The following is a 26,622-nucleotide window of genomic DNA, read 5'->3' as shown; positions in this document are numbered from 1 at the left end:
TATGAGACAGAATGCAACTGTAAGAAAGAGGTCATATATAAGTGATATGATAATGTTGATACATTAAGTTAGAAGAGCACGTGACAGAATAGTTTGCATACTACTATTCCATTTTTTTAGACGGGAATATACAAATAGTCTTGTATATGTATAGAAAGCACTGGAAGGGCAACCTAGGAACTATGGGGACTTTCTGGGGAGGGCAGCAAGGAGAGACCTTTACTTTTCATTCCTTACCCTATTTCCGTTTTACTATTTACTGTGTGTATGCAGTCTATTTATAATTAAAACAAACTGAGATGCCAGAAAAGTGAAGCACAGCAAGAAAAAGGAGTCAAGGGTCAAGAAATAATTTTTCCTCAAAAGAGGCTTCTCTCAGTTAAGAACACTTCTTAGCTGTACTCAGAGAATGTGAAGACCCACAGGGAAAACAGTCCGACTGTATCTTTCCTTAATGTCGCTCAGAGCCAGGCCTCTACTCACCTGGTGAGGGCCTGGGTCTGTCTCCTGCCCTGGCATTTGGATGTGATCTGAGAGGAGCGAGTCAGGTAAAGGAACCTTCTGGACCTCAGACGACAGGCAGTTTTAGCAGGTGTCACTGAGGTAGAAATTCCCCCCCATCCAACCCCCTACAAAAGAGCCAGCAGTTATTAAAAGCATGGGACTGGAGGGGGGCAGACTGGGTTTATGGCCCTGTTACAGTGGTGGTGATGCTAACAGTTAAAAGGCCATGGAAGCTTGTTTCAAACTAATTGGCCCTGTAGAATAGAAAAAAAAAAAAAATGACCCTACTAATGACGCTAGGTAATTCTGTCTTCTGGGTTACAGCAAGCAGCCCCCAGAATGGCCTTTATTGAAGCCTTAGTGACAAGAAACCTGCAGGGCAGTAAGGGGGGCCTGCTTGGAGAAAGTCCCCAAAAGAGAGGAGCTCTCCCTAACACTCCAATGACATGGGAAAATTTTAATCACACAAAATTCCCTGGAAACCCAGCCACCCCCGGCTGCAAGAGAAGGCCTAGAGATGCATCGACCAGAGCCGGCCTCAGGCCACAGCTCTTCTTCCCCATGCTGAGGGTGCTGCTGCTCGCCTTCACCTTGACCCTGTATCCCCACCTCCCACTGCCCCAGATCTTCCAGGCCGAATGTCCACGCTCCTCCTCCACTCTTCTGAGCTCTAAGAGCTAACTCCACTGTGTTCAGCGTATGGAAAAGTGAAGAACTGAACCCCTTCCACCCCTGCCTCCCTAGGCAGTCTGTAGAGCGCTGCTCTACAGATTGAGCCCTGATGCCAGTGTCCGGGAGGCGCGTAAATGCTTCCATTTTGATCCTTCCACCGCAAAAAATGCCGGGTTTAGTCTGGGAGACACTCAGACCCCTCGGGACAAGGGTGGCTAGAGGGAGGTCCAAGCTGCTCTGGGTGGGTGGGGAGTCAAGGCAGGCCAAAGCTTCAGATTTAGGCAGTAACCACCAAATCCGACCTGGGCTGCAGGTCCAAGGCCTCTTCCTCTTTCCTGCATGCTCCGCTCTGACGCTGGCCCATCTTCCGATGTAACCCCTACAACAACTACCATGGCAAAAAGGCCTCTCCCAACTCCATCCTCATGGCCCGGATCCCCAACCCTCGGGAGATCGCGCTTTGTGTCTCTTTTCTATTTTACAAAGCGGCGCTCCTTGCAGCCCTCGCGAAAGGTTCTGCCGTGGGGTCTCCCAGCGCAGGGCCCTTCCCCAGTTCCCTAAAGAGGAGGCTCGTTTGGTGGACCAACCCCCAGCAACGCGGGCCCAGTCCTGGCCTTTCTGCTCGTCTTCTGAGGGCCCTGCCCGCCGCCTTGGGTCCAGCCGTCGTCCAGGGGGCGGCGGTGCAGGGGAGACCGCGCGGCCTGGCCTGAGGCGCGGCCGCCCCCATCCCTTCCCCGGACCTGGGGTGGGTCCCCGGCCCACAAGCTCAGGAGGAGCCGCATCCCTGTCCCCTACGCGCTCACAAACGCCGCGGTCGCCCGAACCTTCGGCCCCGCCGCGTTCGGCTGCAGGACCGAGACACTACGGGGCCCCGGCTCTGCGCGCTGCGCTCCGGCCGCTCGGGGAGGGAGGACGCGCGGCCGCGCCTGCCTCGGTGGCCGCGCGGGGTAGGTAGCTGCGGGGACCGGAAGGATGGCGAGGAAGTCGGAGAGGGTTTCCTGAGATGAGAGATTACTTCCGTCCGGGCTGTGGCCTCTCTCTGGAGCCGGCTCGCAGGGGCTCGAGGAGCGGGGTGCGCGGGGCTCCGGGCCGCGCCTTGCCACCTGCAGTGCCCGGGCGGGCCGCGGGGGTCTTGGCGGGACGCGCTCGGCCCTGTCGCGGGGGCTAACGCGAGGGGATCCTTGCAGGTGGGAGCATTTCAGAGCGCCAAGCCATGGTGGCCAAACAGCGGATCCGGATGGCTAACGAGAAGCACAGCAAAAACATCACCCAGAGGGGGAACGTAGCCAAAACCCTGGTAAGGCGAGGTCGAACCCGGCCAGGCCCAGCCGGGCAACCGGGCAGCCGGGCGGGGTGGGGCGGGGGTGGGGGCGGGGCCGGGCCGGGCGGTAGCGGCGCAGGGTCCGGCCTCCCGGCTCCCGGCCCGCCCCTTCTGCGGGGTCCTGCAGAGTGGGGGCTGAGAGCTGGGCTCTGGGCGGCGCGGTCCACTTGTCGTCCTCATGGGCGGAGAGGGCCCTGGTTGGTCGTGGCCCCTCTGGGAGTGGCCGCCAGGGCTACCAGGGAGACATAGAGGAGCCCCCACTTCCCCCGGGAGACAGCTGGGCCTTGTCCCAGGGAAAGATGGAGCGCCTCATCCTTAGGGGCCAGTTAAGTCAACTAAATGACACAAAGCCTGGAGCCTAGTATGTTCTAGAACGTTTGTTGAATGACTGACTGACTGAATCAATGGCTAAATGGAGGTCACTTGTCATCTCCTCCTACCAGACTCCACCGGTCTTCCCTCCCCAACAGACTTGCACCAGGATCAGATTTTCTTTCCAGCCCCTTTGTGAGGGTTTCCCTGGAGATGTTGAAAGGTCTCAAAGTAGGGAGTGATATTTGGGCCCACATTCACTCCAGCCTCCTTTTTCTCTTTTACCTCTCTCTTCCAGTGAGACCTCCCTGAGTCCCTAAGCTAAAGTCTAAGGGCAGCATTGCTATTCTTCCCACTCTGTGAATTCAGACTCATTCTGATGGTGTAAGTTTAGAGACCAGTTTATGGCCAGGCTTTGGAGTCCCTAGAACTGTAAATTGAAACTTTGTAACTGGATTTTTAAGTTAAGCCTGCACCTTACACTCAGGGGTTTCTTTTAGCAAAGGAGATTATCTTCAACAGAAAATGCTAGGCCTGTGACTGGACATTCAGAGACATGAGTCGCATAGGTAGTTTGGCAAAGTTGGTCTCCAAGTGTATGAGCAAAGGCGCCTGCGATCTGTTATCCCATACAGTTAAGTGGAAATCTAGCTGAAGCTTGAAGTTTGGCTGGGAAAGCTTACAGATTTGATGAAGCAATTCCTTTTAGCCAAAAAATTATACCGGTTTGATTAAGTAAAAAGCTAGATCTGTAATCGTCACACCAAAATTCTTCCAAAACCAAGCAGTATTATGGCGGAGAAACTCTAGGATCAAACTCAACTCTACTCAGAGCTTTATACACAGCTCTAGGTTTAGTAATCCTTAAAATTCTCTCATTTAGGAATTAGATCACTTAGTTGTGATTCGGGGAGGAAAATGCCAGATGCCATCAAAGTGGAACCATTTTGTCACATCGATTTATTTTCCCTAGATATTTTTACTCAAGGAAAAAAAAAAAAAAACAAGCTGCCCAAATTGACATTGAGAAACAACTTATAATTGATGTTAGGGCATGCAGGGCTTTATACCCCTAAGAGATCAATTCTTCCTTCTCAAGGAAGAATTTCACTGCTAACTGACAGTGAAAAATAGCTAGTCATGTGGCTTTTTCTCATTAACTAAAAAACCAGAGTTCAGATGTCAGATCTCAGTGGACAACTTATCTGATGACAAAAGTAAGAAGAAAACAGGAACTAATTTGCAAGGCTGTTTTATCCATTGGGCTCTGTAGACTCAGTGTCTGCCACCTCATGTTCTTCAAGAAGACTAGAAAATATTTGGGACCCAAAACAAAAATTATTCGCTCCAAAATAAGAGAAGAAAATGGAAAATTTGGGAAAACACTGTTTAAATATCTAGAAAAGGTACCAGTCATCTACCATTCAACTCAATGTTCAGAGCTACATTTAAATTATATTTAACATACAGTATGAGTGCATTTTAACATGTTCTGATATGTCATAGGATGACTAGTGCCTTGCACCATGAGAGTTTTTGAATGGCCCGGCTAAATTTGTAATAATATGTTTCCAGACCAAGCCACAATAAATGTATGCTTTCCACTGGTTTGGGGGGGATTTTGGTTAACTTTATTGTAAATAGATCATTATCCAATAGAAAAATGAAATTTTGTTTCAAAGAGAAACTTGATAAATCCTAAATCTCATTTTCTCAATTACAAGTCAAATATGATTATACTTTGTTAAAGTAACTTGCGGAAGATCACGATTCAGGATGAAATTCATTAAATGGGAACATATGTATATATTCCAACTGAAAATTCAGACTAATTGTTCAGAAATAAACTTCTTTAATTGTATGCAGATGCTTCAGTATTTTATGATTAATCACTTAGGGATAAATTAATATTATTCCCCCAGATAGCAGACTACCCCAAGAAAGGAGGCCGGCTTGGTGGCTCATGCCTGTAATTCCAGCATGTTGGGAGGCCAAGGCGAGTGGATCACCTGAGGTCGGGAGTTAGAAACCAGCCTGGCCAACATGGTGAAACCCTGTCTCTACTAAAAATACAAAAATAGCTGGGTCTGGTGGTGGCTGCCTATAATCCCAGCTACTCAGGAGGCTGAGGCATGAGAATCGCTTGAACCCGGGAGGTGGAGGTTGTAGTCAGCCGAAATTGTGCCACCATACTCTAGCCTGGGTGACAGAGCGAAACTCCATCTAAAAAAAAAAAAAGAAAAAAAAAACAGAGAAATTGAATCATCATTTTGTGATTATACAGTAGTAACTTCTCCAGAATGAAGGGGGAGTTTAAATTTCAGAGTTCTGAGTTACCCTACCAGTATCTTAATCACAGGGAAAGCCATTCCCTGACATTTTTGGAGCCTCAAGAAGTAGCAAACTCATGTTTGGAGTAAACCATGGCATTTGCAGAGTTGCTACTACTTTTCCCCACCTTTTCCAGCCATAGAGTCAGGTTTATGTGAATTGTCATATGGGATTGTGCTGGGCACCCCTTCTAAAAAGTAGTCACCCAAGCTGTCAAAAAAAGATATGTGGGTACTATGATCAGCCAAAGTCCCCAAATAATGTTGATTCCCTGGAAAATATCATCCAAAAGGTTTTTGTGTTGTATGATTTAAGCTCTGCATGCTGATCATCTGTTTTTCTGCATATGAAAATTAAAGGACTCCATTTGGTATCTGTCCTGGGCAAATAATTCATTTACAGGCTCCTGAATTCACTTATTAGCTTTGCTGGAAATATAGATAAAATGAATTTTTTTATTAGTGGCCAAACAGCAACAGAGCTGGTTTCTGGGCAGCTGTGACAAGTTCCTGGGAAGGTAGCGGAAGAGGGTGGGGAAGGGCGAATGTCACACTTTGTTCAGGTAGCTTTATAGGTGTTGTTTACTTGATCTGAATTTGGCCTAGTCTTAAAGGCCAAAGAATGGCACAGTTATCTTATGCAATTATTTAAGACTGATTTTGTCCTCGTTTGATCAAGAGTAGCCACCGATTCCTCTGTAGCGTGACTTGCCAGCATGTAAGTGGTAGTAGATACAGGTGTAGTGAAGGACAGAGAAGTGAATGTCTTAATCCTTAGTCAAAGTCTACCTGCCACTGACACTTTAACTCATATTTCTCATGTAGGAGAGATACAGGGACAATCTTACACCAATTAGGAAGTATTAATAAAAAGACAATATCCTTCCTAGAACCTGTGTTTACTCTGTATAACCTAAGAAATCATATGTAATGAAACTTGTATGTTTATTTGTTCTTCAATGAACGTTTATTATCTCCTGTGTTTAAGCTCTGTGCCAGGCATTTCTATACATTGGTACATGAGCAAGACATATTCCCTGCCCTTGTGGGGTCTACAGTCTCATAGAGAGACAGATATTAAACACATTATCACAGGAATAAATATAGACCTACAAACTGTGACAGATGCTATCAAGAAAAAGTACATGGCCATACAAGTGACAAGTGGACCCAAGTGAAGTCAAAGAGGAGGGAGCTTTGGTAAGCTGAAAACTAAAGAAGAACTGTTGTCTTATCTATGATTCCTTTTTTAGATGAGAAGCCAATTTTTATTTACATGAGCCTAGAACTTAATTTTACATATAAATACATCATAGGTTTTGCAGTTTTAATTTATGATACATTTTTCTAGGAAAGCAGCTACAGTGAAAATCAAGGGAAGATTATCCTTTTTAAAGAAGTTTTTGTTAGAAACATTACTAAAACTTGTTCAACAATTCAAAAACTTACATCCTTGATTATAGAACCACTTGTGTGGTTTTTTTTTGAAACATTATTACATACCTTTGCTCTGAATGTCAAGCTGTCTTATTTGTATGGATATGAACATATTTTTTAGCCCATATTTTACAATGTTGAATATAATTTTTAAATGTCAACAACATTTAATTGAAATCTGGAATTGGGTTTTGTGATTTCAACCACAATCAATATTTGTGAACATTCCACCCTACCAACATGTTTTTCTTTGTGTGTGTTGCATGTGAATTTTTTTAACTTACATTGAATGCAGCCTACTTTTCAAATGAATCAGAAAATAATTAGAGTTCTTTGGGTTTTTTTTTTTTCACTCTCCTTTTCTATTTGAGAAATTCACTTCTTTTCTGTTGCATCTCTCAGAAAAAAATTGTTGTTCTGATTGATTTGGGTTTAAGGACCAAGCCCTACCTGCACTACCTAGAGGTGTTATGGAGGGAAGATTTTATTATGTTTGTGCTTTTGGTCTGAAAAGAGCAGGAGGTCTGTAGGGCTTTATTCACACAGGTTTGAGAGTTCCCTTCTGCTTCCCATAGAATTCAGAGACCTCTCCCAAGTGCAAGCTTCATTAAGGCTTAGGAGCTTTATTATAAAATTGCTGCTTCGCTTGTAACGATTCACAATTGCTGTGGTGCTTCTATTGTTCTAAGGATTTCCACTGTACTGACTTCCTAATTTAGGGGTATATAAAAGGTCTTGAAAAAATATCTGTGCTCTCTGATCTTGCTTGGAATTCACAGATGCAGAAACAAAATATTGAATCTATTAATGGAAAACACCCAGGCTTTGTAATGAGGCAGACCTAAATTTGAATCCCAGCTCCTGCTCAAGTTAACAAAGTTTGAGCTTCAGTTTCTCAACTCCAAAATGGGAATAATAATACTTGCCAGAAATAATGAATGCAGACTGCCTAGTATTGTGCCTGGCACAGAGCATACCTTCAACAGATGGAAAGTTATTATTAATATCATTTTGGTCCCTAAATCACCATACTGGTTTATGTATTCACACCATCTCTGTCCCCAGAATATTAGAGACCACCAAGTTCACTGAGTTACAGCGATGTTAATAAGGTTATTGATGAATTTTTACAAACCTATCTCAATCCTCTTAATGGACTTTATTCATCTATAAATAGGGATTGAGACCAAGTCTGTCCCATTCACAGTAGAATCCCCAGCACCTAGCACAATGCCTAGCGATACTCAAAAAAATGTTTACTGAATCAATGGATCTAATCTTTCTTTTTCCCATTCCCTTTTAGAGGCCGCAAGAGGAGAAATATCCTGTGGGACCATGGCTGTTGGCACTGTTTGTTTTTGTTGTCTGTGGCTCAGGTATGGGTGTTTCACTGAACTTACATCCCATGTTCTCCACTGGACTTTGAAAAACACACATTTTCTTCACAAAGTAAATAGATGAAAAACAGATTGGTCTGGGATTCAAGTTTACCACTACCTTGAGCCTTAATCTTAATGGCTTTTGATTTAGTTTCTATTCCAAATATAGGTAGAGACAGAATTGATACACTATCAAATCCTAATCATAAAATGATTAACTGAGTACTTAATGTGGCTATATACACTGTAAAGCTCAGTGAAGCCTTTCTTTGCAGACATAACCTTATAAGGGCATTAGAACAGAAGGTGAAACACCTGTCTGCCTGTGATAAACCCACATTCCAGAGAAAGGGAGAGGCCTTATGCCTTATAAGAAGGTTCTGCAGAACTCCTAGATACAGCTGAGCCTTTGACCCAAGCCTTAAGGTATGGGTCACCCGATACTGTAAGGTGGCAAGTTGAGAGCTTTACTTACACACATGTGGATACACACGTACACACACACACAGGGAAGATGAGCAGAAGCATTGTGCCATTGTTTCTAGTTACATGCTGAACTATCCTTGACGTGGTTCCTGGTCCCCATATGTTGGGTCTCGGAAATCCTTGTGAGTGGAGGTCACTTCTTCTAACTACACAGCATGCCGTTAGGGATTCCCACCCTCCATCATCTCACTGTTGCTGAGGGCAGGAAGGCAGGATTTCCACATCTTTCTGCTCAGGCTTAGGCCTCCCAGCAAGACAGCCTCTGCCCCAATGACAAGAGAAGTCCATGACTAAAGATGGGTCATGCATTCAAACAGAAAATCATGAAAATTTTTTAAAAAGCATTTTTAAGATGGATCAGTTCCTTTTACCTTCAAGAGACCACTCTTCCAAAGAAGCAAAAACTCTTAGAAGGAGGGATCCAAAGTAATTGGCATTATTGTTGCTTGTGGTTCAAATATTTTAAAGATGATTTGACATTCCAAGATGAGAAAAATCTTCCACCCAAAGAAACACAGTTCTACTCTATTCCCAAAGAAATATCCTTTAGGACATCTTTTAAACAACTGTTTACTCAATCTCTGTTTGAATACTTCTGAGGATGGGGTGCTCACTTCTTCAAAAAGCCTATTCCATTTCCGTATAGTTGGAATTCTATTAGAAATGCCCCTCCTCCTAAGGATAACACAGAATGGACTCTTTCTCCTCTAAACACCTTGAATCATCAGATATTTTAAAGATGACTGCCTGGTGACTCCTTCTGCAAACTGAGCTTCCCTAGTTCTCTCCACCTTGCCTCCTAAGACGTGGTTTCTAGACTCCTCTTCTGGATCTGCTCAATGACTTTCTTAAAGTATAGCATTTGGTGGTGCATGCCTATAATCCCAGCTACTCAGGAGACTGAGGCAGGAGAATCGCTTGAACCTGGGAGGCGGAAGTTGCAGTGAGCCGAGATCGCGCCATTGCACTCCATCCTGGGCAACGAGAGTGAAAATCCTTCTCAAAAAAAAAAAAAAAAGTATAGCATTTGCAACTGCAGAAAGTGGTCTAGAAGCAGTGTGATCATCACAGAGGCAGTTAGAGGCAGTAGGATTGTCACTGCCCTTGATTTTGCTCGCTCACCACTCTGCCTCTATTAATATGACCCAGGCTTGCAGTTACTTTTTAACAGTTGCGGCACATCCTTGACTCGTGTCTAGCTGATGGCCAGCAAGGTGCCACCCAGCTCTTCCTCACATAAACTTCCTGCAAGCCTCAGAGACACATCTACATACCCCTTTGCCTCAAATTATCTCCTGTCTCTATCACACATTATTTTATTTTACTTAGGGCCCTCATCAGCAGTTGCAGTTATTTACTTTCTTATGTTCATTCCCTCCAGCAGGATATAAGCTCAGGGGAGGCAGTGTTTATTTTCCATTAAATGTGTAGATCCTAGCTTAGTATTTAGCATATAGTTAGTGCTCAGGATGGATGGATGGATGGATGGATGGATGCAGCTAGATATTTCTCATACTGTAGATATCTGGTTGGCCTTTTTTGAGACCTAATATAAAACTTTATGACATTTCTTTTTTTATTCTCAAAGCAGAATGGTTACTTTTATTAAAATTTTATTATTGGTTGTCATTTATCTTTTTATGTAATGTCCATAAAGTTCAGAAACATAGATGAACATGTACAATAAATGGCTTACTGATATCACATTATAATATACAATATGGTCAGTGACATTACATGATATATTCATGTATTGTCCTTCATTAGTAATGCATAAGTCCAAGCACTGTGCAAAATTGCAATGAATATGACACATTAATGCAGCATTTCCATCAGTACCTACATATTCATCTGTGATGCCTCAGATAATCTGTCTCTGATTTTCAACCAAGAACAAAATAAAAACAAACAAACAAATAAAACTGTGCCTTTAGCATGCCACAGGAAAATCCAGATAATAAACCTGCACAAAAAAGTTAGCTATGTTTTCAGGGTGTATGACCAGTCTGTAGATTGTCAGATCTTGAACTTTGAGCCTCTGATCTACTTACCCTTTTTTTCCAGCGTTATGGTCTCTGAAAGTATATTATTCTTCCAAGTCACTGGTAAAAGTCCAGACTTGAAGAAACCCACAGAACACAATTAGAGACAACCTCTTTCAGGTTGACTTTGAACCTCTAAGCAAAACTCATTGAGACGATCATTGTGTCTTGAGGGTCCCCTCTGTGTCTGGCACTGTGCCGGGCTTTGGAAATACAATCCTGTTTGGGTGCTTGCAGGCATTGGGAGAAGCAGATAAGGAAGCTGTCAGTTGTAGCCCAGGGGAAGCATGCTGCGATAGTGACAGCAGAATGTACAGGGTGCTTGGCCAGCATCGATAAGGAACTTCTAAATCATCCTCCGCAGAAGAGAAAGTTTCCAAGTGGGGGTGCTGTTTGAGCGGAGCCTTGAAGAACAAACAGCCAGACCAAGGGTGCGATGAAGGTGACTCTGCATGGGAGCACTATGTGGCGGTGGCAGGGTGGCTTCAGAGAGTGTGCTGGGCTCAAGAATATAAGGTGCTCAGAATGGCCAAAGCCTAATCTCAGGCATCTCTGAGCCCAGTGACCATGCCACCTGTATTGCCAAGGGTCTAAGTAGATAAAGATATATCTAGGCTTCAAGTCACACAATAACTGTGGTTTTCTCCAATCTACCCCGCTGGGCAGCCTATAAGCAAAAAAGCCAGTAGGGTCATTGGCCTAGCTTATTTTTCTCAAATCCATGCCAACTCTCAAAATCCTTCTCTTCCTTTTTGAAGGGCTTAAAAAACCATCATATGACCTAAACTTTTGCCTGGCTTACCAGCCCATACCGCAGGACCTGTGTCTTTCCCTCTTGGGTAAATTGAGACATTTGCTAACAAGCATCTTTTGGAACTCTCCGGACTCCAGTGGTGTCCCAGGGATTAAGTGTGGTAGCTCCGCCTCTCTGGAGGCTTGTGCAGAGCCATGGGATATGAGCCTGCAGAGCCTGGAGATCTGAATGAAAGGGCCTGAGAGGACCCACTCTTATTGCCGTACCATAGCCCCTGCCCTTAGTGCCCAGGGATGTTTTAATGATGCCGATTTAAAACTTTCTAGTGATAAAGCCATTTTGCTTTTATGTAGAGGTTAGACATGGAACACGAGTTGAGCCGTCTTACTTTCTCTGTCCTCTGTTAACGTGCCATCATGATCCCTAAGCAATGGGCCTCATCCCTCTTTTAATCACAACTAAAAATAATTCACCACCACCCGTTTTTTTCTTGCCAACTTTAGCAATTGTTTTGCAAGCCTCAGCTCAAGTCAGGCACAGTTCTCACAGAAATGTGTCACTCTTCTCAGCTTGTCCTTGGTACTGTGCCCTTCCTTCTATCTTTGTACACGTTCTTTTCTAAACAGAACATGTCATGGGAAACAATAGCTCCTTTAGCCCCGTCCCTGTTGCCACCTCTCTGGGATTAGTCACGATTCATTTCATCTTGCAGAGCCGACTATTCCCTCGAGTGTCTCCCTTTTTAGGGTCACAGGCCATGAGTGCCTACTCACCTTTTCTCTACATGTAAAAGAATATGCAGTCCTCAAGCCTAGCCCCATTTGTCAGCTGCTTTGCTTTAGATAATGAGTTTTCTGGTAGGTGCTCGGATAGTTGAGGTCCTCGTCGGTGGTCTGTCTCACCGCTGTTCCAGCTTTGCAATCTGAAATAGGAAAATCCTCTACATCTCACATCTGCCTGGCTGTCTGCAGCATGCACACCTGTACCCACACACCTGCCCTGTCCTGCAACACTCAGGCCAAATGCACTGGAGTGTCTTGTAGGGTCTCCACACCTCTGCAGACAGATGGACCCTTTTCCTGTTCCTTTCTATTAGCTCTCCTTTAAACAAGATACACCCCTATGCCAGGCTCAAGTTCCATTTCACCAAGTTCCAGTGGGACCTTGGAGGTCATATGGCCTTTCTTTGCATTCATGTGGTTGGTTACTCTTACTTTGTGTGTTTTTATACAGATGCTAAAGAAAAACGTGCATAATCTTCTAATATTAATAAAGATGTTGATCATTGATGGGAATCTCTTGAAAGTCTCACTTGCTTTCATTACCTCACTCTATTAACCCACTTTTCTCCTTGATGATTGGTTGGGCGAAGTGCTCTTTTTAGAAATAGTGCCAGTGTACCTAGGGTAAATAAATATTGAGGTCAGGCAGACAGTAACGAATGCACATTTTATCTGTTTTTCTGGCCGTCTTCTGGGAAAGGGTTAGAACTGGTTAAAAAAAAAAAAAAGTTGCCATTTCTATGCTCACTTATTAGTCACCGTTTCTCCATTTTATGTGAAAAAACAGGTTAACAAGCCTGTAAAAAGCTACAGGACCCCTTTCTTATAGGGAGGCATGGGTCCCTGCCATCACTTGCCTCCTGTTTCTCAGCTTCTCTCCTGTGGCTTCCTCCTCCTCTACATGGGCCTTTCATGCCTGCCATCCTGACAAGAGTAAGATAGTAACAAGGAAGGAATGAGGACTGGAGAGTAGTGGGAGGACTCAGTCCAGGCACCCAGAGACCCCTGGCATAAACACACACCCAGGGAGTGCCACCCCTTACTGGGAAGCCAGATAGTAGCAATTGACCTCCCGGGGCTGCCCCACGCCCCCCAGATCCAAGCGCAGCCCAGCCCTGTTCTTTCTTAGGCACTTGGTGGTAATCTCTAATACATTGCCCTGGAGAAAGGGAGTTTGGGGAGGTTATCTAAATACACACTCTTCAGAATAAGCGAATTTCTACTTTGCATGATTGCAAAAGTTCTCTTAGGCAACGGACTGCTTTGAAAACTGACCAACTGGCACTCATAGAACAGGAGGCCTCCAAGGGGAGGATAGTTTTAGAATCTGCCAGATGTCAGTTCAGAGCCTAGATTCACTTTTGTCAGCTGAATGACCTTGGACAAGGTATTTACTCTTGGTATTGATTCCCTTATCAAGAAAATGGAGACAATGAGCAGCCCTCCCAAGATGTCCTGGCATTGAGGACACCTTGGCTCTAGGGATCTAAGTGCAGGCCCACAGCAAGCTCAAAGCCTGCAGCTACCGTCACCACCACCTGTGTCCTTATAGCCCTCATGGGGAACAGTGGCACCACGGGACTATCGGTTTACTGTGGGACACTTCAACTTCCACGCGCCTTTCACCCTTCCAGGCTGCACATTCAGTTGCACACTCAGCCTCTCACATTGGTCTTAATCTGTCAGCAAGCCATGGGCCCTGCCTCTTCACTCCAAGGATGAGTGGGAGCGACATAAGTGGTAACACTTCAGGTGCATGAGACTGTTTTCCACATGATAAAGCATCAAGTCTTCCCCACACAGGGAGAAGGATCACCAACCTGCAGACCACAATCAATGAACAGCAGTTAGTCCTTTAAGTTGAATATCAGGAAAAAAAAATGTGAGTTTCATTTCCTTAAGGCAACTGCAATCCACCAGTCTTTTGCTGTAGAAGTTATCTTTATGAGATACAAAAGCTTTGGGAACAGTATATGCTTCTGGGACATGCTATTATCCAATTAGAACATCTCAGGGCTGTATCCTGTTTCATTTTGTTTAATTTGATAACCAGCTTTTTTGTTTTGTTTTGTTTTGTTTTTTAGACAGAGTCTCAGTGTTGCCCAGGCTGGAGTGCAGTGGTGCCATTTCAGCTCACTGCAGCCTCCGCCTCCCGGGTTTAAGCGATTCTCCTGTCTCAGTCTCCCGAGTAGCTGGGATTACAGGCATGTGCCACCACACCCAGCTAATTTCTGTATTTTTAGTAGAGACAGGGTTTCACCCTGTTGTCGAGGCTGGTCTCAAACCCCTGGCTTCAAGTGATTCGCCCTTTTCGGCCTCCCAAAGTGCTGGGATTACAGGCATGAGCCACCGTACCCAGACAGCCTTATGAATATATAGATTATGTAAGAAATCAAAAAACTCATTTCTTAATCAATACCTGTTATGGATCTGCTCAGATTATTATCCCAAATAGGCCAGAAACGTCTTGTCAAACCTGAGCCTGGGATTGTTTTGCTGGAGCCTGTTTAAATGGTTGGATTTGTCTCTACTTTGATCTCCTAGGATCCAGATCCACATCTGAGGCTAAAGGATCTCAGTGCCCTCATAAGAGACTTTGCCCTTTTTTTCTCTCCTCTTTTAATAAAAGCATTATCTTCTATTTCTGCAGGCAGTGGGGCCTCTTTCCAGATAAGCAGCTCATCCTGGCTCTGCCAGTCCCAGGTTTTGAAACCTGCCTCTTTGGAGAGTTGTTTGAAAGCTTCCGAAGAATGCTTGCTTTTATCTCAAGACTCAGAGGCGAGCCTTAGCTGGAATGTCTGTCTAAGACTGTTCCCCACAAAGATACTGTCACACAGATAGGTCCACTGCTATCTTCTCAAGGCGCTTGCAGACTTGACATGCTTCCTCAGCCCATTCATGGACCTAGTCACTGCTGTTTGTGTCCAGAGCCCTCGCCCCGGGTGTTTTCTTTCCCTTTTTTCCCCAGCTCTTGTATGAGCCTTACTGAGAAGGACTCTCAGGCTATACCTGCACTGAGTGGGAAAGTGGGCTGCAGTCGATTGGTAATGTCTGTCCTGAACACAGTATGGCTGGCAGGGCCACGTCCTCATCTTTGCTATCCTTAGCCTAAACTTTTTATAAGGTGATTGCTCCAGTATTCACAAGACAGCTGTCTTCAGCATTCCAGCTTTCCTCTTTGGCCAGAATGCCTCCTGGGCTTGGTGAAATGAGCACTTTTCCTTAATATGCTACCCGTTCTGACAATTTTGTTTAGAGTCAGCCTATACATGTTTCTTGTATTATTTACCTTTTCTGAGCTCTGGGTGCAATACTCTACATTGACAGGATGCAGCAATCTGAGACGGCACTCCTTGCAATGTGCTTGTATTTCTCTGTGTCCTAATGCCTCAATGATAGTTTCAAGCAGCATCAATGGAGTCACCATCTAATTCCCAACATCCTTTGACTCTCAGAGGGAAACTCTTAAATACCAGCCATGTCCCAGTTCCCTCCCTCAGACTAGTTCTCCCTCATGTATTCCTAATTTCAATTTTATTTCTCTTTCACTGGCCAACCCTGATATTCATTTCCTAATTAGAGATTATGAGAATTTTAATGGTGACCAAAGCCTGGCTATTCTTGAAACTGACAAACATTTATCCCCCATCAAAGGGAAATCTCTAGAGTAACAGGATTAGCTAGTGACTGTTATTTTCCTCACTGTTTCCTGTAGTTTCCAAGTTTGTCAAAGAGCATACATTACTTTTATAATCAGAAAAAAATGTTTTTTTAAAAAAAATCTAGACTATTGGTTTTCAGTCTTTTTTTAAAGCAGCAGAACTTTGTTAAAATCTTAGAGGGAAACAAATGAAAGAGCAGCTGTTCTGGTTGAAGTGAAGCTTGTGCGTGTATGTTTCTGTTTGCATTTGCGTGTGTGTTTGTATACATGGGTTTTTTGTGTGTTTATGTTTCCATGTGTGTATTTGTGAATGTGTATGTATGTGTTAGTGTGTTCATATGTGTGTATGTATATGCATGTATATGCATGCGTGTTTGTGTGTGTGTGTGTGTGTGTGTGTGTGTGTGTATACAGCATACCTCCCTATGTTGCTGGATATTATGACTTTCTCATCCCCAGAAGGGAGCACACATCTGGACCCTCTTTGCCCATCAAATAGGAAATTGTGCCTGGCCCCAGAACTGGCCTCTCATACTGCAGAGTTAATGCCTTTCAACAAAGAGCCTGTGAGGTTTCTCAGGCACCATCCATTGGGAGTCACTCTGCCGTTTCTGGGCAGGGAAATTTCTTTCCTCTGTCAGTTAATAGGCTGTACTTTCCTCCTCATTCTCCAGGGCCTCTGCCTGCTGTGGGGTGATGTGTGGGGGAGAGAGATCATGTCACAGACAGGTCCTTTTTTAGGACAGCCTCTTCAGAACAGATGTGAAGAAGTGATTCTCTAAGATGTCGTTGGCAGAGCCTGAATTCTCCCGTTCTCCCAGCCTTGTGTTTTCGATGGCCCAGCTTTCTCCCTGTATGAATGTGCTGGAGGCCTCTCCATTTCTGGAAAGGCCACACCCAAACTTTCCCCAGGACTGGCTCTTCTGTTAAGGATGGTGTGGAAGAAGCAAAGTACAAGTCACACACATGTCAGGGACATACGGGAAGCTAAAGAGCCACTCTTTTCGCTGCCCTCTGCCCACTCCCTATGTGGCCACCAGTTTTGTGGCAAACTGTCTTTGAGCCCAAAGGTTGAGGAGCCTTCAGAATGGAGCCTTTTGCAACAACTAAGAAATGTTGCTTTGTGAACTGTTAGCTGCTCTCTGAAATCTTTCAGGAACACAAAATTTGAGGAAGATCTGTATTTTGGGGTGTATCGGGTGAAAGCTACCACATTCTCATGTGCACATTCCAGGGGGGAAAATTACATGGTTGCTAAGAGCTGCAACTTCAGGGCCAGACTTTGTGGATTTGAAGCCATCTACTAGCTGTGTAGCCTTGTCTAAGATACTTATACCCACCTGAAGCCTAAGCTCTTCCATTCCTAAAAGAGGATGGTACTGGTTCCTAACTCCTGGGACCCTCAGGATTATTCATCCCGAGGACTAACTGAGAAAATACATGTGGAATGTCCAGTGGAATCACAGTATTGGCTTTATAAGTGTTTGCTGTTCTTGTAATTATGTTTACGGTTTTGCTCACACTGCCTTCCCTCCTCTCCACCTCCCTGGGAAGGTCCTCACCAAAGCTCTGAATGCCTACGAGGGAAGAAATAAAATTTTTCCCATTTTGGCAGCTTTGCTTTGTAATGGTGAGAAGACTTATAGTGGGTGAGCGCTGCACTGAGATATTTCGGAACCTGCCTGAGCCGAGACCAGCGCCCCGCCCCGGGATAGGTAGAGGATATGGTTTGTAAACCACAGAATCAGTGGGGTCACCTCTGCAGGGATAGCTGGAATTTCTCTATGTCTGGAAAGAATTCTCTATAAACTAGCCTGTGGGGGTGAGCAAGATCTATTTGTACAACTATTTTGGCTACCGTTTCTTGAGGACTGACTTCTTGTAGTGCCAGACCCTACACATACATCTTCTCTGTCACACAGTCTCTGCAAAGATGCTGTTACACTTACTTTTCCAGATCATGAAACTGAGGCTCATAGAGGAAATTGGCCAATGTCCCATAGCTAAAAAGTGAGAGAACTAGTCCCCAAACCTAGTTCTCTCAGACTTTAAAACCTATCTGTTTTCCATTACTCTGCGTTCCCTCTCTCTTACCGTTTCCCTAAAAGTTCTATGGAGCAAAAGTTTTCCACCAATTTAGGCCTTTAGCATATGACTATGTGTTTAAAAACTTCTGCTAAAACATCCCCTGTTTTTCCTGCCAGAAAAGGTGTGTTTTCCAGAGGTTCCTGATGTGCAGCCATCCTGGGACTTGCTCCCAGATGGAGACAGACTTGACCCAGCCACAGACTGCTTCTTGGTTGGGCCACCAGTGCCCCCACTCACTCCCCTGGACACTTGCTCCAGAACAGACTTGAATTCACCATATTTGCAGGTCAACCACATAAACTGGCCTTTCCTGGAGATTGCCAGAACTTTCTCAAAACTGTGACATCCAGAGGGAGTCACCCCCCAAGACCAGCAAGTGGAATGTTTGTGGAACTGGCCAGACCTGGAGGAAAGACTAAGGCCATTCATCTGCCCTGGAGTTCCATCCTCGGGATCTGAGATGCACAGCCTGGAGAAGACATGTCATCAGATCATCACTCCCTCAAGGTGACCTATGGCATCCCTTGTGCCCTGGGGGCATTTGGGATTGTGTAGAGGTTCTCTCAAAGCAAGTTTCTGATAGAACGCTTTACATTCTTTGCTAATAACATCTGGGTTTTAACAGCGCCTTGTTGCCCTCGCCTGTCTTGGGCATCTCTCTTTTTTCCCTCTTCTCCATCTCTAGAGAAGCCACCAGAAAATGGTATCGTACTTTTGACTCCCTTTGTGCTGATTCTTTTAGAGAATTTAATGATCTGCCTTGCAATGTCTTGTCTCCTGACATTTCAGCGTGTTTCTCAGAGGGCCCCCACTTCGCTTTCTATCAGCTCTTTGATCATTTTCGTTTTCTTTAATGAAAAATAATCAAAATTATATGATTTCTAGGTTGTCTTCTTCTCCTAAAGGATATCTTCCTTCTGGTCTCTCTTAATCTCTCTTCTCAGCAACTCCTTTTATCTCTTTTATCATCAATTTATTGTCAATAAAAGTGGCTTTAGGAAGCCTCCTGTTGGCTGACAAGGTTCCAGCTTTCTGACACTTTCTTATGGGACGCACTTGTTATGTCATCCCTGTGTCCTTCTGGCACTCCCTCTTAACTGCGGAGGGTCAGTCTCCAGGGTGAGAGTGGATTGGGGTGGCCCCTTCTCAGGCCTTTAGGAGCTTATGGTCTTGTACTTCCCCTTCAAAGACTGAGCTTTAGAGACATTTGGATCTAAAGGCAGCCATTTGATGCTGACTCTTTTGGTTTGCAAAGTAATCATTTGAGGTTTTTAAAAATGTATTTTCCTCTGTGCTCTTTGCAATCATTCGCCTTTCAGTAATTCAGTCACATTTACAGAGGATCTACTTTGTGCCATACCTGGTCCTGTTATCCTGGAGTTTATAGTCTAATGGCAAAGAAAGATGAGTTAATCAAGTCATCACACCAAAACACTTTCAATTCAGCCATGAAACTGGACAATTTCAGCCATGAAACTGTTTAAAGGAGAGGCACATGGGGCCATGAAAGCACATAATGCAAAGGGCTGGTGTTCTCAAAGTGTGGTCACTGGACCAGCGTCTCAGCATCCCCTGTGAACTTGTTAGAAACACAGATTCTCAGTCCCTTATCCCAGACCCAGTAGATTAGAATCTCCAGGGTACGGGGGAAGGTGTCCAGCATTTGTGTTTTAACCTGTCACCACAAGACTGTGATGCATGCTCAAGTCCGAGAGCCTCTGCTCCAGGTGATCAAAGACGGCTTCTCTGAAGATGTTAACTTTTGGGTGATGAAGGAAACTAGGGAATAGGGTAGGATTGAAGTATTTCAGGCAGAAAGAGTGGCATGTGTAAAAGCCATGTGGTGAGAGCATGGAGCTTTGGAAAACATGAGGGAGCACCCAAGCAAGGAGAAGAGTGATATAAGGTGAGTCTGACAAGTGGACAGGGGCCAGGAGTGCAGGTCATGGTGGACTCATCAGGGATTGGGCAATGGGAAGCTTTTGATGTGCAGCAAACACAGGAGTGACAATATATTACTTGTTTATGTTGAAAGGATAATTCTAGCTACAATATGGAGAATGGATGGAAGAAGAGCAAGAGTAGAGCAGTGGGAGGGCCTCATTGGGGTCTGGGGGAGGATGATGATAACTTGGACTAGGGTGGCTTCTGAGGAATGTAAAGAAGGGTGCATAATCACAAGATTTCCAGGTAAAATCCACAGGTCTTGGTTATCCATTGGAGGTGTCAGGGAGGACTGTGGTATTTTGCGTCTACATGCAAGATGGTAGATAATTATGCCAGTTTTAGCAATGGGACAAGATCATGAGAAGGTCCTGTTGAGTCCGAGGTACCTCTGAGCCACCCAGGTGTAGATATCAACTAGATGGTAGAAGGCGTGCTGGAGCTCAGAGAAGTCAGGGCTGGAGATACACGTCTGTGCATCATTAACAGCTAGGTGGCAATTCAGACTGTGGGTCAGGAGGCATCGCCTAAGGAGAAGGAATGTAACGAGAAAAAAGGCTGCAGCGATGCTCATTGCAGAATGTCAACACCTGTGTTTAATGATCAAGTGGATTGCTTCCTCGAAAGTAAGCTTAGAGGAAAGAGCCAAGAGAAGGAGGAAAACTAGAACCTAGAAGATCATGGTTTCACAGAGGCCAAGGGAAGAGAGCTTCCAGGAGCAAGTGCCCAGCGGGGGCGAGTCGGGGTAAGGCAAGAGAAGGTGGAAGAACACCTGTTACACTAAGTGACTCAAAGGTCGTTTGTGACTTTAGCAAAAGACAGTCCATGGAGGGAAGAGAGCAGAAGCTAGAATGAGGTGGATTGAGGTGAGAATAGCAGGTAAGGGAGGGCAGAAAGTGAGCGTAGACAGCTCTTCAGAAATGGTTGTGAAGAGGAAGAGAGGGCCCCATCAATGGGGATGTGCACTCAGGCAGGTAGCTCTGCTTTGTTTGATTTCGCAGTGGGAGTGCTCCTGGCATGTTAAAGCCTAAGGACCTCTTTGAAAAGGGGAGGTTGAAAAAAGAGAAATGGGATCATCTAAGGTTACCAAGGGCCAAGTAACAGGTAGGAGGATGCAGAGGCTTCATGGGTCTGGTAGCTCCTGCTCTCACCTGGACTTTTCTGAACCTCTGTGACCTGCCCACGCCCTGATCGCCTGCCCTGGAATGCCTGCCGTCCCTCCCTTTCTTGGCATCTCTCCTTCCTGCTGTCTCGCCTGCCCACGGTTCCTCTCCTGCAGCCTCCTCTGCTGTTTTCTCAGCTTTGTTCACCCACTGTTAAGTTATTAACTTGTCAGGGTCTAGACTCCCCGCTTCCTTTCCCTCTTTTGAACTCACTGCTGGCTCCTTTCCCGTTTGCCACCTCGGAAAGTCAGCATTTGGAAGGCCGAGGTTACTCTCCAGGTCAGTATTGGCAGGCACACAGAATTACAGTTAATATAATTAGCATAAGATGTGTAAGTTTTCTAAAAGACATTGATACAACTGAAAAAAATAATAAACACAACCATCTCTCTATTATCTTGTGGAGGTAAATGGTGAACTTAAAAATAGACTTTATTCAAAGTAGTGTCTCACAGAAGGTTCATCTGTGAACATGTTAAGGACCATTGGACTCTTACATGTTAATTCATGGATTCAATTATGATCAGAAATGATCCTCAGTTTTTAAAGCAAACTCAAAGAACTATGTAAGTTGGGTTTTTTTGGGTTTTTAGGCTTTTTTTGTTGTTGTTTTTTGAGATGGAGTTTTGCTTTTGTTGCCCAGGCCGGAGTGCAGTGGCGCTATCTCGGCTCACCAAAACCTCTGCCTCCTAGGTTCAAGCGATTCACCTGCCTCAGCCTCCCGAGTAGCTGGGTTTATAGGCATGTACCACCATGCCCGGCTAATTTTGTATTTTTAGTAGAGATGGGGTTTCTCCATGTTGGTCAGGTTGGTCTCGAACTCCTGACCTCAGGTGATCTGCCCCCCTCAGCCTCCCAAAGTGCTGGGATTACAGGTCTGAGCCACCGCGCCTGGCCAGGTAAGTTGTTTTAATGTAAGTGTTGCTGTTCTGAGACATGCAAACTATGTCTTAGATTCTTTAGAGAGATTTGTAACAGTTCCTTAAAAAGAACTGCATGATTTCTTATCATTACCTAGAACTTTTGAAGTCATGAATTAACTTAATATGGGTGGTACATGGACTAAGACACAGATGGTTTCCTATCTGTTGACTTACACCCTGCTGACAATTTTTTGTCTAAGGGCAAGAGTAAGTGAAAAGTAATATTTTTGAGCATATACTTATGTCATCGTATTTATTCCTCGCCATCCTTTGAGGTACTTCTTATCCACAGTTTTACAGGTAGAGAAAAGCAGGGCTCAGAGCTGTGTAGTAATTTCCCAAAGTTCACAGCTTTGTGGGTGGCAGATAGTGCTGAGCGCTGGTCCGCATGCTCGGATGTGGGGAGGCAGCAGTTGCTGTAGTAACAGTGATGATAGCAGTGGTCGGCAGGCATGGAGTCCCCTATGTGTGGGGACCCTTCCTATATGTCATATGTTTTAATCCCTATGAAAGCCCTGCAAGGGGCATCATCCTTATTTTACAGAACAGGAAGCAGCCTCAAAGAGGTTAATTATTTGTCCAGTCACACAGCTCTTCAGCAAAGAGCAGATATTCAACCCAATTTGATCTGATCCTAACTTTCTGCTCTAAAGTCAACTTTTTGTCAAGATTTGTGATAGTTCCCTGACCCCAAGAACAAGAGGCATGATAGATGTAAATTTTTTTTTCCTAATGCTGAATATACAGCTGCCTCCTGGCATTCCTATTGAGCCAGAACACAGAATGTTTATTTCATTTTTACACCTTGTCAGCCTTGGTGGTGAGGAAAGGAACATCAGATATTTTTGCAAGCTTATCAATTGTTGTAGGGTACTTTCTCTTCCATCTAGCAACTGCCCTGTCAGGACCCACCCAGGAACCCAAACTGAGCTAAGAAAACATCTGAGGACATCCAGAATTAAATATCACAAGTTGTTGAACCAGCGCCTTCACCGTATCCACAGATAGTCCCTGACACTCATATGGAGCCAACTGACTCTGATTTGACACATAATTCTAACAGCTTCTGTTTGCAGCTTAGTCTACAGCAGAAAAATAATAGCAGAGGGCCCACTGCAGACTGATGTAGTAATACCAGAGATGTGGCCAGAGATGAGCAGAAAGAAACCCAGAAAATGATCAGAAGCAGAAACGAGAGCCCGGAAGTGCAGCCTACCAGAAGCCTTTCAGTGTCAGCTCAAACGCAGCCTCCTCCGAAGCCAGATCACAGCACCGCCTCATCAATTACTGGTTTTCATTATGGTGACACTGAACGCTCATGAAAAGTTAGCATTGAAATACGTTAGTATTTCCAATTTAGAAAGGTAGTGATGATGGGTACAGTGTTTTTTAGGAGGAAAAAGGCCAAAAAATGCATTCATGTTTGTCTACCCTTAAAACCCAGCTGTCCAAGAACAATTTTCCAAGGTTCTGTGCATCATGACTCTTTGTGTCCTCGCAGCGCAGTGTCTCACACATAGGATGTGCTCACTGATGCCAGGTGATGAAACGCTCAATGCCTTGTGTCCTAGGGGTCTGGATAACTCTGTTTTATTGTGGGTCCTGAATGTATTCCAGGATGACTTTATGAAGGCGAGAAGATATAAGACCCCTGAGAGCTCACTGTTTATTCTGTGTTTACACATGGTTAGATGAGATGATACCCACCTTCCTTCAAAAAAAAAAAAAAATTCAGTACATGGTAGTTACTCTAATCATTACCATTATTTTTGTCAACACTGACCAAGGTTGCTCACTGGAAAAGATGTGAAAAAGAAGTTAGGATCTTCCTCTCCTGGGACACATTTGAAAGCCAAGAGCTGGAACCAGGCTGAAGCTATCTAACCAGCTCTAATCCACATGGGCAAGGGCCCCAGGATTCTCTGTGGGTTTACAGGCTACCTACCCCCTTGACAACCCCAGTTATTAAAGACTGAGCCCTGAATAAATCAGTGCTGCTCTCCCTGAGAGACAGCTGCCTTTCAGAGAGTTCCAAGCAGCCGGAAGACACACTCCTGGAGGGTTCTGGGCAGCCAGAGGCCAGGCGCCATAGGCTGCTGGGAGCACCTGGTCTGCCTTCGCTGCACAGGGCTGATTGTTTTACAGGTCACAGCCATTTCGAAAAGGCGGACTCGCTGACCTGTTTAATGAGTGCAGTTTCTGCACGAAAGCCCATATCCCTCTCCCAGGCAGCCCCAGAACTTTGCTGGGGAAGGGGGCCAAATCTCTTCTCAGTGCCTGAGGGATTTCTGGCCTTAACCGCTGGTGGAATTAGCAGGAGTTATCTATAAATCCCTGAGGCATCCATCAGCCGACTGAGTGAGGCTGCCTTTTTAAAGAAGTTCACTGACCTCTTGTTAACTTAACTCCTTGTTAGGAAATATTTAATCAGCTGTGAGCTAACACGTCAGGGCCCAGGGGTCTGCAGAAGCCGGGCTCACTATGGGCTGGGTTTCCAGCTGTGTGCAGTCTGGTGTCTGAGCTGTTGTGTTTTCCTCTTTCAGCTATCTTTCAGATCATTCAGAGCATAAGGATGGGCATGTGAGAAGGCCAGGGATTTGACACCACCTCCCTCCCACTGGAGGGGGGAGGACCACAGACGCCGTCAGCCAGTTTCTGCAGGAAGCAAGCAGGCCACACGGAAGAGGAAAAAACGCTCCCCTACTTGTTCCCTGATCACTTCATCGCGGATGTCAGACCGAATTGCCTTCTCACAGGACATCTTGGTGCATCCGTGTTCTCAAGCGGAAAGGACATTTTGCTTTTCTGTTGGCAGGATTAGTAGCCACGCGGGTCGTCCGCAGCAGTGCTGTCTTTTTGGTTTTTCCCTTGGTTTCGCTAATGTGTGCATGTGGCCCTCTGAATGATCGCTGGTTCACTTTCTATGGATACGATCTCTCCTCCATTGAGAATTGGTTTTACAAATAAATGTCTTCGTTCAACCTTATACCATGTGTGGGTTATAGTGAGAAAACTAAGGTGAAGAAAATAGCAGAATAGTTCAAGGGAGGTTGGGAGGTGGGGTGACTTGATTATGCAGTTGGAGGAGGGCAGGGAATCTGGGACACAGGAACCAGAGCTAGATTTACTCAGCAGGTCTCTGGCAAGACTCTCAAGATCTTTGCCTGAATGAAGCCCTGGGCAGCTCTAACGACCTTGCATTTTCTATACATTTGATTCTTCTTCCCCTTTTTTTTTTTTTTTTTTCCTTTTTCAATATTTTTGTGTTGTATTGTTTGCTGTTCTCTTTTTCAGTTCAGAAAAGGCATGCACAATGTATGTGAAGGTTCAGCTAGTCATTATCTTCTCTGTGGTCTGCCTCGGAGCTTAGCACTGAGCAGATGTCCCCTGCCTCTTGGTGAGAACCATCCAACTCCAGGGCCCAGCCTCAGCCATTCCAGAGCTCTGGGTAAATCAGAACCCTGCAGCCCTCTGGGGCATCAGCTGGCAGAATGAGGGGGTGGGGTCCCCTCCCTGGCCAGTGTTCCCCACAGCTTCTCAAAGCATGGTGTTGCCCAAGGACATTACAGGGACAGCCACAGGGTCACTGGAAGATTAGAGGTGGTCACCCTGCAACATGAAGCATGCTTTTGTTTTTATTAATTTTCATCTTTGCATTACCAATTTTTTTCATTCATTAGCTTCGCGAGAGCTGTAAAAAGGGAAGTGACAGACACAGCCAGAGCCTCTCTGGACTGCTTCACAGGTTTTGTTGTTAGTGGCACTGTTTGAATTAGGAGACATTTTTTTCATTGGAATCTTTCACTTCAGATCCTTTAGTGATGTTCTTTAGGGCCTTCTTTTCTCCCCACTTTTGAGCTCCCCTCCAAAAGCATCCCTTCCCTCTTTTTCTCCCTTTCCCACTAAGAAGAGAGGGTACCTAGACGCCGTGGGAACAGCCTATCACCCTGTGCTCCCCTGCTCCTCCCACTCCCCAGCCCCCAGCCCCTCACAAAGTGGCAGAAGACATTTCCAGTTACCCGAGAGTGGCACACAGTAGATGCTCTCCAAGCTAGTCCCCTCAACCGATTGGCTCTGACTATCCTCTTCTAGGTCACTGAGTCAGATCCGTGTGTGGTAAGAGATCAGCCCTCAGGGATCCTGCTTGGGGCCCGGGAGCCCACGTTGCCTGCCAAGAGGGGGAAGAAGAAAGGCTTCTGGACTTAAGGTGACTGGGTCTGTGCTCCCACACATCTCTTTCCAGCTCCTGCACTGCCTAGACTTGATTTGAGTGCAGAATTTCTCTTTCTCCCTTAATGCCTATAAAAGCACACATCCCAAACCACCAAGAGAGGCCATTACTGGCCTGAGCTTTGTGGTTCATCCTTTATTAGACGGAATTTTTTTCCCCCCAATTTGGCCTTCCTCATAACAGCAATAGTCAAGAGGTTGATTATCCCCATTTCAAGGAAAGGGAAACCAAATCCTGGCCAGAGTCAGTTCCAGATAGACCCTGCTTTTTCCCAGGTGACAGGTGTGATGGGCTTCGTGTGGTGGACTGTTGGCTGCCATCCATAAAACTGTCCAAGATTGATTTCTCTCCTCAGGCTCTGCAATCATCCACAAACTGGTTTTCTATTAGTTTCCAGGTAGTCTCCCTGAAGTACCTGCATATAACACTCTACCCTCCCTGGTGACTTTTTCCATCTGTCCTCTGCAAGCAGAGATGGCCTCTGCCTTAAGTAAGTTAGGGCCATTGTTGATTTATACTGTACTGCAGAGATGTCAGCAGTTTCACCGTGAAACATAGTAAAAAACACACAGCAGCCCAATGCACAACATACC

General features: G+C 45.2%; 1 protein-coding gene across 2 annotated transcripts; it reads left to right on the top strand.

Moving 5' to 3' along the window:
* Positions 1-1,608: 1,608 nt before the first annotated feature.
* SERP2 (stress associated endoplasmic reticulum protein family member 2) lies at positions 1,609-24,784 on the top strand. Of its 2 annotated transcripts, none has more exons than XM_032294745.1 (4): positions 1,609-2,123; positions 2,364-2,473; positions 7,880-7,952; positions 17,885-18,784. In XM_032294745.1, exons 2-4 carry the CDS (start codon positions 2,390-2,392, stop codon positions 18,109-18,111), a joined length of 384 nt encoding a protein of 127 aa, XP_032150636.1. In that variant the 5' UTR covers positions 1,609-2,123; positions 2,364-2,389; the 3' UTR covers positions 18,112-18,784. The 2 variants fall into 2 exon arrangements, with proteins under 2 accessions (XP_032150636.1, XP_032150637.1); XM_032294746.1 differs by lacking the exon at positions 17,885-18,784 and adding an exon at positions 24,342-24,784 and having other exon boundaries at positions 1,889-2,123.
* Positions 24,785-26,622: the final 1,838 nt, after the last annotated feature.

This window comes from Sapajus apella, unplaced genomic scaffold (genome assembly GCF_009761245.1).
Source record: "Sapajus apella isolate SASKATOON/1434 unplaced genomic scaffold, GSC_monkey_1.0 scaffold32, whole genome shotgun sequence".
NCBI lineage: Eukaryota > Metazoa > Chordata > Mammalia > Primates > Cebidae > Sapajus > Sapajus apella.
This window is presented reverse-complemented; position numbering and strand designations above follow the sequence as displayed.